This window comes from Lineus longissimus, chromosome 5, assembly GCF_910592395.1.
Source record: "Lineus longissimus chromosome 5, tnLinLong1.2, whole genome shotgun sequence".
Taxonomy (NCBI): Eukaryota; Metazoa; Nemertea; class Pilidiophora; order Heteronemertea; family Lineidae; genus Lineus; species Lineus longissimus.
Window position 1 is genome coordinate 14,447,053 of NC_088312.1, and position 19,153 is coordinate 14,466,205.

The 19,153-nt window shown below is 39.1% G+C and overlaps 1 protein-coding gene across 5 annotated transcripts in view; it reads right to left on the reverse strand.

Annotated features, from left to right (window-relative positions):
* The window catches only part of LOC135488362 (CUGBP Elav-like family member 1), a 233,844-nt gene that overhangs the window by 35,474 nt on the left and 179,217 nt on the right, over positions 1-19,153 (reverse strand). For 2 of the 5 annotated variants that reach the window (XM_064772949.1, XM_064772948.1), the window contains exons 6-10: positions 16,041-16,169; positions 10,820-10,899; positions 9,888-10,031; positions 9,409-9,496; positions 8,794-8,865 (exon numbers count right to left, since the gene is read on the reverse strand). In XM_064772949.1, the coding sequence (XP_064629019.1) occupies positions 8,794-8,865; positions 9,409-9,496; positions 9,888-10,031; positions 10,820-10,899; positions 16,041-16,169 (513 nt within the window). Of the gene's footprint in view, positions 1-4,539; positions 4,642-7,572; positions 7,690-8,793; positions 8,866-9,408; positions 9,497-9,887; positions 10,032-10,819; positions 10,900-16,040; positions 16,170-19,153 lie in introns of all 5 variants that reach the window. The other 3 variants (XM_064772945.1, XM_064772946.1, XM_064772947.1) reach the window with 3 other exon arrangements.

The following is a 19,153-nucleotide window of genomic DNA, read 5'->3' on the forward strand; positions in this document are numbered from 1 at the left end:
CACATAATTTGTCCAAAGTTTGAATTGGCTAGGAACTGCCCCAAACAGTTAGAATTGTCAAGGAAGTGTCCAAAGCAGTAAGAACTGGTGTAAGAAATGACAAGACCTTCTGAAGTGAGATTCAAAAGATTGCTAAGGTTTCCTGATGCACACTAAGGAACTTATCTCAAACCATCTAAACTTTCACCAAATACTTGCTTCATTGCACAAGCCAAGAGACGCATGTCTTTTTATTTCCAGTTGATTGACTAAACAAAGCTGCGACCAGTCTCCTGAGTTGTGCGATGAAGCGTAAATTAGAAAATAGCTGGTTTAAGACGACTTCCTTAAGATGCACTAGGAATCTTTTCCAAAGTGATCTTTGGGTGGGTAGTTTGGTTTGTTCAACTTTGAAAAGCACTTGCAGATAAAGGCACCATTTGAGTCAATTAATCTTATCTCAACTTGAATTTTCTTTGCAGTCGGGTTGTTTATGATATCTCAATCACATACAAGTAACTCTTTAAATGTTACAACAGCGCACAGTGACAAAAGAAAGAGCTATCACATAATTTTGGAATGGAACAAAACAATGCATATTGAAACTGTAATGTTGTTATAATTGAAATGTAATGTTTGAATTGAATGTAATTTTACTGAGAATGTTAATTGAGACAATGAAGAATGTTAAGGCAGGACCAACAGAGTAACGAAATAGTCATTATATTGATAATTCTTCAGGCTTATACATGTAGCAACAACGAATCAAATAAGAATGCACTGTTGAATCACAATTAATGGTATAAATCGGAGAGAACCTTTATTTTAAAGCAAATCACAGAAAGTATCTTTACGATCAATCAATGAAATTTTTCAATCCAGTAATAAGTAACCAACTAAGGTGGGATCAAGCACAAAAAAAGATTTGTTAATCATTCCTTGTTACGAATCATACTAATCATTCATGCCACTACCCAATCACTCAAACAATCAAACAAAATATTAGTTGTCTGTCGTCCAAACAGAGTATAGTGGAACCTCTCTTAGTCAACATCTCTCAAAGAAGGTCATCCTCTCTATTAAGGACACTAGTTTTGGTCCAGAATTGGTTTGTTCTAATTCAATTTGACCTCTCTTATCGTGACACCTCTCTATTAGAATAGTACTTGTCAGTCCCCTGGTAGGTATGGTATTGGTTTACCTTTGCAACACAATAGAAACAAGGTCCTCCCATTACAGAGTTGGAGGGGTACAATTGGATAAAGATAAGAATGCGGGCCTTACACCCCTCAAAATGAACTATAAATCTTTTGCATACTGGAGAAATAATTTACTTCATTTAATTAATTAGTTAATTAATTCAAGCAACTTGTATATAAGTTACACAAATGGCAATTGAATTTAGAGGTGTGTTTTGAAATGTTGCCAGTAGGCAAATTAGCTATAAATGTAGATATATTTGAAGAACCAATTGGATGCATAGTTTAATTCTTGTATGATGTTTATGATAATTATCAAGCAGTTAGGAGTCTCTATTAGAAGAGAATGTTCAGAATACTTTGCTATCAAATCGTATGGGTGTTATTTTAGTAGGATTACTTTAGATACAGGTATTGTGGCGGGTGCTATAAAATGCAATGTGCTCTTGTTTGTATTCAAAGGCATATTTGAAAAACAATCAAAAACATTGATTACAAAGATATTTTTTGAAGAGGCTGTATAGAGCTAAAAACATGCTAAGATGTCATATATTTAACCCCAAATATAGCTAAAATCACTTAACTTTTATTAGTAACTACTAATAATTAGAACAGGGCTGGCTGGCCCCAACTTGTGGATGCTTTATGCTCTCTATAGAGTGAGTTTATGATGATGATGATGATGAATGATAATAACAATGCAATACATACAAACTGTTGTATCATCAAGCAAAAAATTTTAAGTACAACTGTCCCCACCCAAATTCAACCAATAAACAGAGACTAGTCTATTGTGGTGGGTATATTGTGTGGGGATTATCTAGCAGGCGGTTCTACTGGGGTCACACCAAACTAAGAGAACATGGCTAGAAGGTGCAGTGGAACACTGAGAGGTCACATCACACAACATCAACTCTATCGGGTAACACAAATTGGCATCAACATTCAGGATTGAAACATTCAAGTAAAAATTTATATAATCAAATAAAAATTCATAGCATCAAATTGTCACTTAAGCACGCCAAAAATTAGTGATTTTTATCACAGAGATGTGCGATACTTATCACAGTTTCAGACACTTAAGGCCCTGCAATGTCCCCACAGGCTTGCCATGTTGGTCGCTTGCGATAAAAATCGTACATCTTTGCACTAAAGATCCCAGTCTGCCAGGGCAACAAAGCCCACAAGAAACATGTTTTGATGGTTTTTATTATTTGTGTTCTATCAGTATGACCCAGTTTAGATTTGGTACAGTATCAGAACCAGGTGAAATTTTTCATTCACTGTTTTAAAACCTAGGATGTGGCCCGGCATTGATACCAAAAAATTTGATGTTGGTCATTTTAATATCAGGAATGACTTCATTGATTGACTTCATAATAAGATAATGATAGGCCAAGCCAAAGTGATGTGAACGACGATAAAAGTGTAAAAAAACATTTGCAAGAAAACAAAATGCATTTCATATGTTAGACAAGAAATCAACTACATGCAAGAAATTTACTTCTGTAACATGGTAGTGGCTAAACTCAGTTTATGACAACAATTATCGAAACAACTTATGCAAGTATCAATGCGTATCTTTTCCCCCCCTCCTCAAGGGTCGACAAGATTCGGCGCCGTTTCTCTGCCGAAGCTTGAGGTATTTTCTTCCTGGAATTGTCGTATTCTTGGCGATGAAGTGCGAGGTCGTTGTGATATTGCGCCGAAAGCTTAACGACAAGATTGGATCAGCCGTGTTTTGTTTGCCGTAATCTTGGCGAAGACCCGGCGGGGTCATCGTCGTAATCTTGCCGGATTGGGGATTCCCCCTTGCGCATGCGTGGTACGCAATTTTTCGACGCTGTCACGCTTTTCATGCTGTTGTAGTGAATGCGTGTGTCGTGTGTTCTCGCATACTTTCGGGCATACTTTGCAGGTAATTTGTGTTTCATTTTCTTTGTATCATATCATCGTAAGATTTGGAGACCAAGGACTCGCTGAAGCCCTGAGGTTATCGATATAATGGCCTAGATTTTTAGCCCCTGCGACCCTATCTCTGCTGTGCTGCTAGTGCAGTGCCGAGTTGTGGTGGTCGAACATCTTTGGTGATTTCTGACCTAAAAAGGTGATAGCATGTCGAACATCTTAGGAAAAGGTGGTTAGGTGTCGAAATCTTTCCACATCATTGGATAATAGCAAGTGATAACCTGACGATTTTCCATAAGTGTCTAATGAACTCCTGCCGTAGCTTAGGTGAAGTGCATTGGGTATATTGTAGTAAAGGTGTCGAACCCTTGAGGAGGGGGGGAAAAGATACGCATTGATACTTGCATTAACACACACATCCTCATCAATTCCTAGAACATACTCTGAAATCTTTTCTAAAAAGTCTATGATTAGGCCGATGACTTGTATGCATGTCATAGGCCTGATCACCGACCTCATAGGAAATATTCTAAAGTATCTCGTTGACATTGAAAATAAGCTAGATGACAACACCAACACCAAAAAGTTTACATAGCACCAACACTCAGACAGGAACACACAGAGTTGAACACATGTGACATGTGACACTAGGACAGACGTGTTACACGTGACACTTTAGTGAGTGAGCACATCTCAAATGTTCAGCATTGAATATGTATCATATCTTGAACAGTACGGTGTAATGATAACATATCTTGAGCAGGACATGTGTAACGACATATCTTGAACAGCACATGTGTAATGACATATCTTAAACAGCACATGTGCAACAATAAAAAGCCTTGAACAGCAATGTGTAGTGACATATCTTGAACAGCAAGTCTGTCACAATGTGAAAATTGAACATTGTTTTCTTTATACTTAGGGGACAGACAATGACTGTCCAACTAAAGCATCCTGCGAACAAGCTATTTGAATCACTGCAACCTCGGATCACATGTGACAAAACTTGCTGATTTGCACTGTCATTGCAGGTCCCTGCGACAGGAAGGATCGCAGCCACCTGTGATCACTATCCAACCCAATGACTGCCAGTTAAATCAACAGATAAAGAGATATTTTGCCACTGTGATTATTATCGCAGATCGCAGCGATAAAATTTGCTCATTCGTGGGGAACTGAAGTGCTTAACCATAAAGCAGTTGTGAGCAATGTACGTGACTTGAGCTTTCTGTCACATTTAAAGTGCAACACAGGTAATGAACTTTCATCAACTGCAGCACACAGTGAGGAATCATAACGTTTGTGGTAATATAGTATAAAATTATCCACGAGTAATTTAAGCACTGACACCAAAGTAGATTTACACACACAACCAGAATACAAAGCACATCCACCATCAGGACAGACACACAGTGAGAGAAGAGACAAAACATGAATACATAGACTGTACCTGGAGTTACACTTGCTCTGGGGGTAGTACTGGGGCTGGTGTTATTTAACAGGTTGGTCAGATTGATGCCAGCGAGGGGATGATTCGCCAAGAGTGGCTGGCCTGAACACACAAGACAGACATCAGCATAGATGAACAGGAGAACATACACAATAGACATAGACATAAGGTTGTTTAACCCTTTCAGGATCAAGCAACACCATCCCTTTTTTTGGGGAATATTTGTTTTCACTTTACCCCAATTTTCCGTTTTGTTTATATGCAACATGGCCATACTTGTCCCAAAGCAGGTCCCAAATATCCACAAGCACAATTCTTTAGTTTAAGTACTTTATGAATGGCAAAATTCAGAACTAATCTTTCGGAACAGCAGAGCTATTTCGTCCTGAAGGGTGATTCGAATGAAAAGTTAATACTGGCAATCAAAGAACTGTAAGCTGTTGAATTTTCACAACCAATTATTTCTGCCATTTGTGATCAAAATCACAAAAATTATCGACTTAATGGTTCATTATATCATCAAAGGGCTTATCTTGCAATGGGCAATCTCCCAAGACACCTGAATCGGCCAACACTTTAATGTCCTTTTCATCAAGTGCAAAATACTATTATCTTATATTGCCACGCATTTCCCCAAAATTTCACATCAAAATTTGTGTTGCTACAACAACTACCAAAGTCACGGCGGGCAATCTTGGGCAGTGTGACATCATATGAAAAACAGCTGAGGCATGTGAAATAATTCCATGCGACGAGTAAATGCCCAGTTTCGAGCTGCAATGGCATCAGGTCAAGAATGACGTCATAATTTCTCCTGCCTCCAAGGGTGCAAAACCTGCACGACAACATTAATTTCTGTCGCTAAGTACCATGGCCAGATTTACTCTTTAAGACATCCACTAATTTGCAGAAATGAATTGCCATGAAAATTTAACAGTTTACAGTATACATTTTATAACATGCTAAGACTATGAAGTGCAGGTATTACTGTTAACAAATGATTGTAAATATGTCATGCAAAGTTGACAAATTCGTTCGGCATCAAAATAAATGCATACGACTGTTGAGTTCAGAGACCAAGATCTTAACTTCTCAGACTCAAGAACTCCTATAAAGTAAGCTTACAAATAAAAGTTTTTTAAATGCAGGTAAATTAAGATGACAGGCATCAAAAGAAAGACAACATTTAGATGTGTGTGCATACTGCAACTCACAATGATTACACTTTTCCTTTTCGCAAATAAATTTTCTATTGTGGAATCCGGTCACTATCACCTGGCTAAATAAGATACCTGTCAAACTTCTTTCTATACGGTTTCTAAGTGATTGTTGCAATCACGAACAAAATCTCAAAGAAAACTACAAAATGCTTTCATCAAATTAATTGAATTTTAAACAGTAAAGGGTTATATTAGATAAGGACATACAATTGCTATGCAACATTCACATGCCTGGTGTTGTATTCAATTTGAGTACAAGGTATATGCATGCAAAGAGTAATGCATGGGGAGTTGTGTTGTCAGTAAAAGGAAAACATAACTTCACAATGCAGACAAATTAATTTTGGTAAACATTTCTTGTACATCTTCTGATCATTCAAATATTATTACTACCTCAAGTGGTTGGCACAGTATTAAAAAGCTTGAATGTATCAACAAATTAGTATAATTATTATTGTACCAGATGCACTAAAATTTAGATTAGCCAAAAAATTCCCAGACCCAATTTCTGTTGTTCTCAAGTTTAAAGAGGAATAGTCAGTTCATTTAACCTACATTATTTGGATAGCACCCTGTCCCTTTGTAAATAAGGTCCAATCCTAAATCCTGAGAGGCAATTTTGGCAAACCCCGACTCAATTTTTTGCCCCTTCTCAATTTTCCCATGTCAAACTGAAATCCATCTTTGTAATCCCGGCTTTTTTTCACTTATTGACTGATATCTGCAGTTAATTCAAAGCAAAGAGCATCAAGAACAGGAACAGAAACAAGAACAATGCAAGATGGTCAAGCAGCACTACCCTTTCAGTTAGATAATATAGAAAGTAGAAGTTGTGTCAAATAGTGACTGGTGTATAAGGCACCCACTCAACAATCAGTGACTGGCCAAAATAGGCACTCACCCATTCGACAAACAATAGCTAATGTATAGACAGGCACCCATTCGACAAAAGATGACTGGTGCATATAGTTACCACATTTAAAATAAACCTCGTTTAGTGATAAACAATGTTGGTTTGCTTCTATGCATGTGTCTTTCCTACCGTATAGTATTGTTAACACATTTGACAAATAGTGGCTGGTGTTTATAGGTACAAATTTCATAATGGCCCTCATTTAGTGTATAAATTCATCAAATTGGGACCCCTCCCCGCCTCCCCCTCCCCTTGTAGGTATTGGGATTGTCATTCGGTCAATGAGTTTAATACTGTGCCTGCCAAGCACATCATAGCAGTCCAGAAACTCATCCCTAGAATACATTGTTTCAAACATGTCACCATTCTTTTCCCCAGGTATCTTGGTCTAATAAGCTCTTGATTGGCGAGTTTGGGAGTATCTAAAATAAGCCTTGCAATATGACTGAAGATTATTGTATTATGTGTGACCAGCACTATTACTTATGGCCGGAACTGCAATGTTTAATTGGGTTACTACCTGATGTATGAGAAGCCATATCCAATACTTCTTATTTCCCTATAAGGGTTGACCAAAGGCACCACCATTTTGGCTGGAACTTGAATTTCTAAACCAATCAGAACTCTTTCGGAGTGAATGCCAGTTTCAATGGTGGGAGTCTGTTTGTTTCCCGGAGAACAGCCTTCCAGGTTTTAAATGGGCATCCACTTCGTATTAAGGATTTGTAATTGCTTTAGAAATTCAAGTTCTAGCCAAAATGGTGGTATCTTTGTTCCTAATGAATATCCCATACCTCGTTATACCAATGGATTTATATGAAGTTAGATGAGCTAAAGTTGGCTTGTTTGCTACTTTAATGGTTGGTTTGGTCTACGAGTCTACAAAATTAAAACTTTTACCTTCATGGACAAGTACCATGCTTTCTGGTCTAGTCTCGTCAAACAAGGGATAGACCGGGGGCAGGTATTTCTTCATGTTCATTTGTGGGTCAATTTCTTGGCTATACATCTGGAATGCTGATGAATGCAAACAAGGAGATATAGTGCACACACTTAAACAACAGAAAGGTGAAAGATTACTCCAGGCGGGCCACCCTGGTAGGGGCCGGCCCAGAGTTGTCTGAAAGGGTAGTTTGGAATCACACGATTAGTGCTGGTCAAATGTTTGACATTGCCAAGTCATTGTGAACATTTTCTAAAAATTCATGCACAAATTTATTTTGAAAAACTTAACAAAATTTGTCTGTTCATGTATATTGCAACAATTCTCTGGTGTGCATCACATGAAAATAACAAATGTCCTGTGTTTAGCTCATGATTGAAGTTGGTGAACCCATTGAGATATTAATACACCATGAAAGTTCTGCCAAACACACAAGATGATAACACCAAAACTTGTAGCACTCAGAAGGTCTGAAAAAGGTGCTACCCTACCCAAGTGACTTTTAAACTCCTTAGTCTGAAGTCAACTTTTTTTAGTGTCAATATTTGGAGAGAGCTTTAAATTCGGGGAGACATTTCCACAGCATAGGCGCATGCAATGAGATAAAACACATTTCAAAACCTGTCCAAGTTCTCTTCACAAAAAATCAGACAAGGTTTGAAGATCGTGAGTGCCATGGATTATCCTTTAATCTTAGTATGCCTATGAATTAGTTCTGCGCAGGTCAGTTTAGAATCTTGATTTGGCAGTGAATCAAACCAGACAGATCTCGTGTGTGTGGCTCATTATCGCTACGTCAGTTAGCCTTTGTCTCCGACTCTCCCATTTCCCAAACAATGAAATGAGGAAGTGGTACGACAGAAATCGAACTCATGGCATCAGAGGCGTCAATTTTAGGGATGATGCATGCAATATGGAGTATTATTATCCTCATGCACAGCATTCACAATACGCCAACTTATTTCCAAGAATCGCTTGGCTGAGAAGGTTTTAGCAATGGCGCCACATTTTTTGGGAAAATGGTCAATACCTTGGCAATGTCAAACCAAAAGATCAGAAGGAATAATGCACACATCAAAAAGTGAATCAAACAAGCACAATGTAACATTAACAGAAAATAAACCATGCAGATCTGAACAGTGTGTCTCAAGCCGACAGTGACACCTAGTGGAGATTACCTGGATTATTTCCTGTCGACGCGGAGGCCGCAGCAGCCGCTAATAACTGCTGTAAAGTCAAAGAATTTAAACCTGCAACAGAAGAGGGTGACGATTGGCGTTGCAGTGCGACTTTAATTAAATGCCTGTTTTACCATGGTATCTACAGTGGAACCTTTCTTAGCGGACACCTCTCTATTAGGAACAACCTCGCTCTTAGGTCACTAGTTTTGGTCCCAAAATGGTTGTTTCAATTCAATCTGTCTGCCTCTCTATCAAGGACAGCACTTGTCAGTCCAGAGGGTGGATGTTTCCATTCAATTTGACTTCTCTAATCAGGACAACTCCCTATTAAGGACAGCACTTGTCAGTCCTGAGGGTGTCCTTAATAGAGAGGTTCTACTGTAAGTATAAATGTTGGTTTTTGGCATCTCTTCATCTATTTTCCTTTTCCCTAAACCATCTGACACCAATTCTGTTTTCATTTTGTGGAGTGGTCTTGTGGCTCGTATTTTTGGCTGGCAGTCTGGAGGTCCCTGATTCAAACCAGGACCAAGGACAGCAAGCTCTGTATCGAATTACCCAATCCCAAACAATTGAGACTGAAAGTAATGATGAAATTCACAAGTTGTTCACCTGGCTGTAGCTGCATGGCATCTTGTGAACATAAACTGTTCAGTCCTGTTAAACTTCCTGATGTCTGTGATGACTGTTGTTGAAGTAACTGGAAATATAAACGAAATGAATTAAAAACTTTCAGATCCCTACTAGTATATCTCTCTCTCTCTCTCTCTCTCTCTCTCTCTCTCTCTCTCTCTCTCTCTCTCATCTACAATAATACTACAAGCATTTTACACATCACTGAGCCAGCAGCTACTTCCTGAAGGTTTCCACTAGTTTACAGTCAGGGATGATATCAAAATTGCATGATCCCATGAATGATCAATTCATTTCATCTATACAGGAAGGGGTATGTCAATTCCCTGCCAAAACGTTTGTATGCCCGTAGAGTCATAGTCAGTGACCTTAATCAGTTTGCAGATCTTTCTACTCTTTATAGTCATCAAAGACACACACACAGGGATGTTGTTCCCTCTTGTGGTAGAAATACTTACATTTAAATATTGTGGACATAAAGCAGCCAATGTTGGCAGATTTGATGCTGCACTAAGGAGATTATTATTGATTTGATGAAGTTTTCGTAATTCTTTGTCCTTCTGTGTGTCGGCTATTTTTACAACTATTGGTGACCGGCAACCCTGGAAAAGGAGTGATCACATAATATTATAGAATGAGTTTTTTCTTACAACTGTCATTTACAAATATTTTCAGGATTTGCTATTTTGCAAATCGAATTTATTCGTAGAATATAAATACGGTAGACTAAAAAGTGTGGCAGTTTACAGTTAATGGATGATATTTATAAAAGACTAGTCAATGCTTTTACTTTAAAGTTCATGTACATTTACACTAGCCATCTCTGTAGAAAACTGTAGTAAAAGCATTTACAAGTCTTTATAAATATTAGTCAATGATCCCCTCTCAAGAATAGGACACTTCGAGCGCTTGATCCCAGAGACTACATCCTCTAATATCAGGCCTTTGATTTCTTTCTAAAATACATACTTGGAAAAATACAAGGACCTGCTGTGGAGTGTTGACAAACTAGGTTAAGTGTGACCAATCACAGCAAAACCAGGCGCTTGGCAGGTTGAGACAGACTGGTTGTCATTTCACCATTGTCTGCCTTTTGTAAAATCTGAGTACATGTGCATCAATTTCTTCCATTATCTCCTGGTGTCATTTAGGCTTATCTTCTGTGCCACATGTGCCTCGTTTTGTTGCGACTGGTCCCTAATGGCAACAACATTGTACCCCAGAAAATCTCTACTATTTTTGCGATAAATCAATGTCGACACACCATTTCTCACCAATGATCAATACCAGATTACGAATGTCCAAATGACAGTAATTAGTCAATGGCACCGGTGACTAGGGTATAAATAGGTGATCGATTTCACATCTAGTGGGAGGAGGCAAAACTTACGTCCATTGTCTGTGAATGATGCATTGCTTTAATGGCATTTTGCGCACTCTGTTTATTAGCGAACGTTACAAAAGCACAACCTGTAAAGACAGAAAGAAAGAGAATCAAATCAAATAAGTCGCTGCATATGAACCTGGATATGCACTACTGGTCATAAGTAACAATATGGTCAACATGTTTACTTTTTGCCGATCAGTTGAGTTAGCACTGGACCTGGTTTCTTGGGCCTGATTGGCACATTCAATATCATGAATATGATCTTTGTTTGCTTAAACCATGGCATTTTATGTAGAAATCAATTGGTACAGGCAAGGCAAGAGTTTCAGCCACTGCTTACAAAAGTGAAAATAAAGTAATATGCAGTTAATAAATGTACTAGTATTGGCAACCGATTTTTTTTATTGACAGTATACTAGTTCGATATAAGTGGAGATTATAGGAATTGCGTCCAAAGTCTGCATCCCTTATTCACACCAGAGTTCTTTCTGTGATTAGTTGACGATAACCGAGAAAATCTCCGACAAAAATCTCTTCACATAATTTTCCAGTTGGTATTTATGGCTGGATAGAAACAACATCATTGGACAACGATTTGTGATGAATGATAATCAAAACAATTTACAAACTTTGGACATAATCCCAGAGTACCTCTCAACATGCAGTGACATCAGCTCATCCCTAGCATTAAGGCTACACTTTATCCACAGCATTCCAAATGCTGGCAATCTTTTCTCCATCACTGAGTTGCTTTTGATTATGATCATTCAATCTGCCATGTCACCCATCCTCGTGGCTGTCTGACTTGCTTCCTAATCAGGCCTGTCTCATTTTATCAGGTTTAATCTAAAATCTGATCTATGAATTCAAGGTACGATCCCCGCCCCTAGATACCATCAGAATACATAATCTTGTAGGTGATACTTCACGATGAATTGCAATGCATTTGACACGGAAGTGTTGTCATCAATTTTGTCAATCTTGCAAATTGTTGGGTAATATTTCTGGTCTGATAACATATCCAATGCTGGCAATCATTTCTCAATGATAGTCAACTTGGCCCTTGATTATCATCATTCAATCTGCCACCCATCCTGATGGTTACTTGACCTGCCACCTGATCAGGCCTGTCTCCGATCACCTCATTAGATAAGTGTGATCTAACATCTGATCTATCAATAAAGGGAGAGTACTCCAATGATCCCGGCCCCTGGTTACCATTATTATGTAATCCTGTGATGGGCTTAGGGAGAGTTTTCAAAGAAGAAACATTTGAAGAGTGTCTCATCACAAAACGGGATATGTACCACAACCAACAATGAATGTGGCATTAGCCACAACATGGCAATGCCCTTATCTGTCCTCCAAATTTCAGAGCAATCGGGTCGTCAGTAAAACATTTATGATCAAAAATGTTTAAAATTTCCCAATGCATCTGAACTCTAATTCCTAATATTCAAGCCTTTTTGATAAAACAGATATATTTTGTTTTGAGACCAAACTCTTCATTTTCTTGTGTGACAAACTTTCTAATCTTGATTCCTTGTAATGCACAAGACAAATGTGGGGAGGCACTTTGAATGTGTGTGAATCTTCAACACATATGGAGACCAGAAGTCAACAAATTGAAAATAAATGGAAGATGTTTCAACAGATATGAAATGAAATTGACAGATACTGATGATTTGGTGAGGTTTGAATCTAGTTCCCCCTAGCACCTAGATATCTCTACTCTTTCCTAATAGCACTAATGGTCTGTCACCAATCACGGCAACAAACCCATTCACATCAGCACCCTCTTTATTCTGTGACCATTACTTTCCTTTGCATCCAAGAAATCTTTAACAGTCTTCCAGTAACAATAAACCATTCAAATGGCCTGCTGTGTCTGCCCATGACATGTGCAACTGATGGGTGCTGACCACCATTAAATGGGTTCCCCATTCGTATTAATCGTTGGTCAGGAAAATAGAAATGCAGTTATACACAATGCTGTAGTGCAGTTATCATGCAACTTTGCTGAAACTTGGTATATGACGTATTTGTGTATTCGTCTTCACAGATGTATGTGGATGGGCAACCGAAATCAAAATGGCTACTGTGCAGCTGTGAGCTGATCAACAACTTGTAACCTACCACAGTCCCTGTATGTTTCAGACTAGGACACACTGTCATGCTTACAGAACCAGTAGTCCTGTTGCTCCGGTCTTTAGCTTAGTGGTCAAAGCTCCAGTTGGAACCCAAGCAACATTTTTCATTAAAAGACGAGGTTTCAGAATAGAGAGAGTGGTGTTAAAGTTGGATGCTAACCACTACTGTAGTTGACATCAGAACATAATTTCCTTAACAATGTCACAAGGTCATTGGTGTAGACTTCAGAGAAAAAGTCAAGGGTTTTCCCCAAGGTCAGTCAAGTTCGTCTCTGAACGGGTGAAGAATCCCAATACTTACAAACAATGATATTAACTTCAATAAATGCATTGATCAAATGTCAAACGAGATGAGACATCGATCATGGATTTTGACAGGCAAAAACCAACATAACTGACATTAGTAACTTTTACAATAAGCAAGTTTCTTTTTGAAACATAATGTCATGACCAGTTATCAGCAACTTGTCAAAGCTTTTCGAAGCTTGTCTGGACCATTCCTTTTCACAGCACCAGTTTTCAACAATATCTATCTTCTTGATTTGGTAGTCAAAAATAACTCATCTTCAGATGACATTCAAGGATCACACTTGCCCAAGGGACAATTCGGAAGCAAAGTGATCTCATGTTGGGTATCAAAGTTAAATAGAATATGTCAATATTGATATCAAGAGTCATATATCTTCAATAAAACAGCTCAGGGATGTTTTGAAAGAGGATGTGGCAATATCATTATGTGAATGCTGGTGCTAGTCGTGTTGCTCCAGCTTCTGTGCTTTGGTGACCCAGGAAGCTGTACTGGAAGTTCCTAACATGCCAGAGAGGTTGCAGGTCAGAAGCCAGACCAAATTAGACCACTGGCCGAAGTGTGGAGGGCATTGGCCTCACTACGATGGATTAGCCTCATCTCATCTCGATTGCAACAATAGTATTTTGTATAGTCTTCCGGAGAGTACTATTGTTCCACTCCAGTGCATTCAAAATTAGGCTGCCAGGATAGTTTGCCGCCATCGGAAATTTGAGTACATAACACCTGTGCTCAAAGAGTTGCACTTGCTGCCAGTGAAATCCTCTACAAGGTGTTGCTCATGACATAAAAGATTTTAAACGGACCTGCACCAAAGCATTTTGACAGCATACTACACCCAAAGAATAATCCACAGCTCACGCGGTCTTCAAACCTTGTCCAACTCTCTGTGAAGAAAACTAGGGCAGGTTATGGAGATCATACTTTCTCACCCTGTGCCCCTGTGGTGTGGAACGGTCTCCCCCAGCATGTGAAACTCTCTCCAAACATTGACACATTCAAAAGTCGGTTAACAACTTGGTTGTTTCTGGAACACTTTGGTAGGATAGCGCCTTGATCAAGCTTTGGAAAAGCGCTTTATGCATATGTATTATTATTATCATTATAATTACGAGGCGCACCATCGGACATCCACGCAAACTAACAATTTGTATTCTGTGAGCAATCCATGTATTGTGTTGTTGAAGTTACTCGAGTTTCACTGATCTAAGACCGGTTTATTACTTAGTGCAAAATCACCACAATGGCCAAGGACATGATGTCATGACCAACGGACTCCCGCCCACTGTGGAATACCTGGAAATGAAAGGGCTGACCAACTAGCAAAAGAAGGAAGCCTACAGATCCAGCCAAATGGGAAGCAGTCATACAGAGAAATAACAACACTCCTGAAGCAGAAATGCAGAAATGACTGGAAGAAAATCCAGGGAAACCACCACCCCCAATCAGATCATCGGTGGCTACTTGACCGAAAAGACGCTACTACCATCTACCGTCTAAGAACAGGCCACTGTGGCCTGCGTGGGCATCTTAAACGTATAGGAGTAAGAGACACAGCAGAATGCCAATGCCAGACAGCAGTGCAAACACCAACGCACATCCTACAGGACTGTCCCCTGTACCAGGATTTACGAAATAGATTCTGGCCAAAGGACACGAAGGTCGAAGAAAAGCTGTGGGGAACACAGCCGGACCTTCGGGCGACAAGCCGCTTCATCTCCGCCACAGGACTGAGGTTATAGTACTTAGGCAGGTTGAACGCTGAAGAAGAAGAAAATGACCAACGGACACCTTGGTGTAGCCCACTGATTCATATTCTCAATTGAACATGTTTTAAATGGCATCGATGTGGATAATATTTAGTGGGGCATGGCTTTGGCTTAGATCAGTGAAACTATAGCATCAGTAAGTCATAATGTAAAGAAGTGACAACATGATGCATAAACTACAAGTGGAGTAACAAAAGGTCAGTAACACCAAAGGATTGGTTAACAATTAGGATTCACTATGTCACATGCCACACTTCATAAGTCACTTGTCAAGAGCATGTTCTTTGACTTAGGCTTGAAAACATGACATGACAAGGGGGTTAAAAGTGACACTGTGAATGGTATCTGGCCTGCTCATTGGTAATGATTAGTTCATTCTTCTTATGACACATCCGTTATTGGCATGGCTGTCAAATGCTTCACTCAGTTGATTCATTGATCAGGAAATTAGAGCTTCATGGTTGATAAGCAAAATTAGATATTCTCAATAGGTACACAGGCTGGAAAATAGTAGCATCAGTGCAAGTTGAATTTTTTTCAATCGTGATTGCAAACGCGATTACATGATTATTCCCATCCTCTGCGATGTGGCTGTCTGATGTCTGATGGTAAGGATGAGAATGAGAATAAGAAGATGATGTAGCAGTGGATGAATCACCACTCCTCATTCAGCAGCTATAAAGTGACAACATGAACTATATGTTAACCAAGGCTTATCAATACAATTTTTACAAGTTCTACAGAAGGGGTGGGGCTTTTTCTATTTCAGCGTTCGCTCTGCACTTGGAGGTCTTATTCTCAAGCGCTATTCCAAGGCGGGATCAGTGTTTTTACGTGCCGTTATGGTGAGGGACCAATTAGGATGATTGACCTGGTGACTCAGTCTTCCGCCTGGCTTGGGCATATCAGACTCAACATCATGACTGTCAACTCGTGTTGGACAACCATTAGATAACCTATTCATAGTTTGGAGAACTTATTTATGAACATCAACTCACCTTTACTCTGTTCATTTTCTCTAAGTATCGTACATTCTTCAATAGCACCGAATGGAGAAAACAACATCCGGATATCATTCTCACCACACTTTTTGGCAACCATACCAACAAATAGTTTACGCTCCTCAACTGGAATGACACAAAAGAACAAGACATTAGCAATCATACCAACAAAAAGTTTATGTTCCTCAACGCGAATGGCAGAAGAGATCAAGACATCAGCAATCGTACCAACAATAGTTTACATTCCTCAACTGGAATGGCAGAGGAGCACAAGACAAGGACACCAACAAATAGTTTATGCTACTCAACTCAAATTATAGAAGAGAACGGGACACTTTGGTATGATGGTTAAAGCATCATACCAAAAAATAGTGTATGGTCCACAACTATAATGACACTAGACCAGAAATGCATATATTGTTGAGACACATACAATAGGATAAGATACGAGCATACAGTTTCTGCACTTAAGAACTTTGAAACTTCACATGATGGAAGGTTTGACCATTCCGAGTGGCACTTCCATTGTTCTAGAATGACCTGAAAAAGACAAATGCAATCACACCTTTTGAACTTGAAATACAAGACTTTTGGGATACAATCATGTCACTTAATGCTCAAAATCATGACAAAAACGCATTAGTAACACATGTGACAATATCTTGCCCCCTTACCTGCATTCATTCTGCTCACACGCTCCTGTTCACAAGTCCTCACCACAATCTCCCATCAAATACTACTAGCAAACTGTTGCTTGGTTACTAGCCAATTTGTGTGTGGAGGCCCGAGGGCTTCTGACTGAATGGAATCACTCTCCAATATACTCTCCCCATGCCATCCATTCATATCAAGGACACCACTTAGGTGAAAGGGAGCAAGGATTTTACGCAACAGGGTCAGCCAGACAAAGACCACTGCTAATACTGCCCTCAAAAGAAACATCAAATTGTTTTGAAAATGCAATGGCGTAGAATAATGCTGGAAATACAGGCATTAAACCCAATGCTTTCTGTTGACTGTCACTATACTGTAGAATCAAATACTCTTGAGGAGATTTTTTTTCATTCCAAAATTAGGATATTTTGATGGGTTTTTAATGTTGTTTAAAGATGACTTGCAGTATGGCTATATTATATGGCAAACAATTTAACCATGGAAGGCAAAATACAGACATGATCAACACCTTCGGTGTCAAGGGTTTTTTACTAAATATTCCCTGTGGTGCTTGGATTTTACCACTTTTTAACACTTTCCAAACAAAATTCCATCAAAAATAAGGTGCTGGTGCAATGTCATCATATGTTTTGTCTGCAAAGTAAATACATGGTATTGATGACTTCATCCTCTCATCATCAATAGGAAACCTTTCAGAAAATTTCACACTTGTGATGTGATGTGATCGTGACAATCACAATGGTATGTCGAACATGAAAATGAGACCTTACAGTATTGAAATATATTGGGAGAATAATCGATCACTCTGCAGTGATGAAATAGGATCTCATGAAATCCTTTCAAATCTGTCTTCCAATGTTTCCCTGCAATTGTTTCCACATCATGACGAGACAGGGTAATCTCAAGTTCACTCAACAAGCCACTTGTCAACAGGCTAAATCCATTGTGATAACCCTTCTGGAAGCAATCTGTTAGGGTTAATGAAGGTTATAACATGAGTTTTAGACTAGTGTATTAAAATGCTGCAACAGGACACCGCCGGAAGGAGTACCGAGGTCAACCAAATTTTAACAAATATTTTCATCAGCAACATCTTCAGAAGAAGAACCGAGGTCAACCAAATTTTAACAAATATTTTCATCAGCAACATCCTCCAATAAGGAGACATACTCGTTGCCGTTGGTTACTTGGTAAATGTGCCAGTGACAAGTTGAGCTCATAGGAACAGAGTGGTTATTGTGGCAAGTCTCGATTGGCCCGTCATGTCACCATGATTGTTAGGGCATCCTTGACTGCCTGTCCTGACTGCTGGACCAGACAATTGCCACGACCCCACAAGAATATTAACAAGATAGATTTATCAAGTTGTCCCCTGGGAGCCGACCATGATTAGATATTTCCTCACACTCATCGACTGCGATTCAAGTATGGTTATTGGCACACACTTACAGAGGCCGTGAAGTGATGTCATTGGGATGGAAATTTTGATACTTAACAGTTTTAGCTCCCCTAATTTCAGAAAAATCTCAGAGTCTGACCATGCAATTTGAAAAAGTGAGGGCCCTGCATCCGTCCTATTTCTAAGTTGTAATAAGATAGCAGAACACTGCTATACCAGAACAACAGTATCAGGTGAATGTCCAATAAAAAAACTTCTGTTTTTCATAGAAAAAACAGCCAACAATATGGGGAACCTAAAGTTAACTATAGCACCCACTTCCACATCTCTGATGAGCTCTCAGGTCAACCGTTTCTGAACTGAAGTGATGTCCATCAGACGTGTTCAATGAGTCTGTCAGATTGGGCTATGTGGTGAGAGAACACAATGGCGGTCACACGAATAATCAAAGACCACTTGGTTTCCAAGTCATCAGACAGAGACAAGGTTTGAAGAAAGACGATGGGACATGTGACCTATTGTGTCAAAAGTAGTTCCTTGTTGCATATGTGACCCGTCACGATAAATGAGGCGCTTATCGCACAGACATAACTCAAAGAGCTGATCAAGAGGGCCAATGTGACCTCTGTGCCTTCTGAAGATGCCAAGTACAATGGCAGTTCCCAAAGATAATACCTGGTACAGCTGAGGACCACTAAAATTGTGTTTCATTGATTTTGTGAATAACATAGATTTGCTAGAAAATTTGTTGAGAAAAACTTTACAAAATTTCATAATCAGGCGAATAAAAAAAGGGCAAATTGCAGAAAGGGTGTTAAAATCTGGCAGTTTACAGTGTGTTAAATAGATCACTCTCACCTCAGGGCCCTACAACTTTATTTAGTTGTACATGTATAGTAGAGACATACTTTGATTTTTGACATTGCTTCCTGCAAACACCTTTGATTTTACTTGACACACCTGCGTACGTAACTGACAATTTAAACCACTTACCACTCAAATTTATTCAGAGCTCCAGGCTTAATCATAGCAAGTT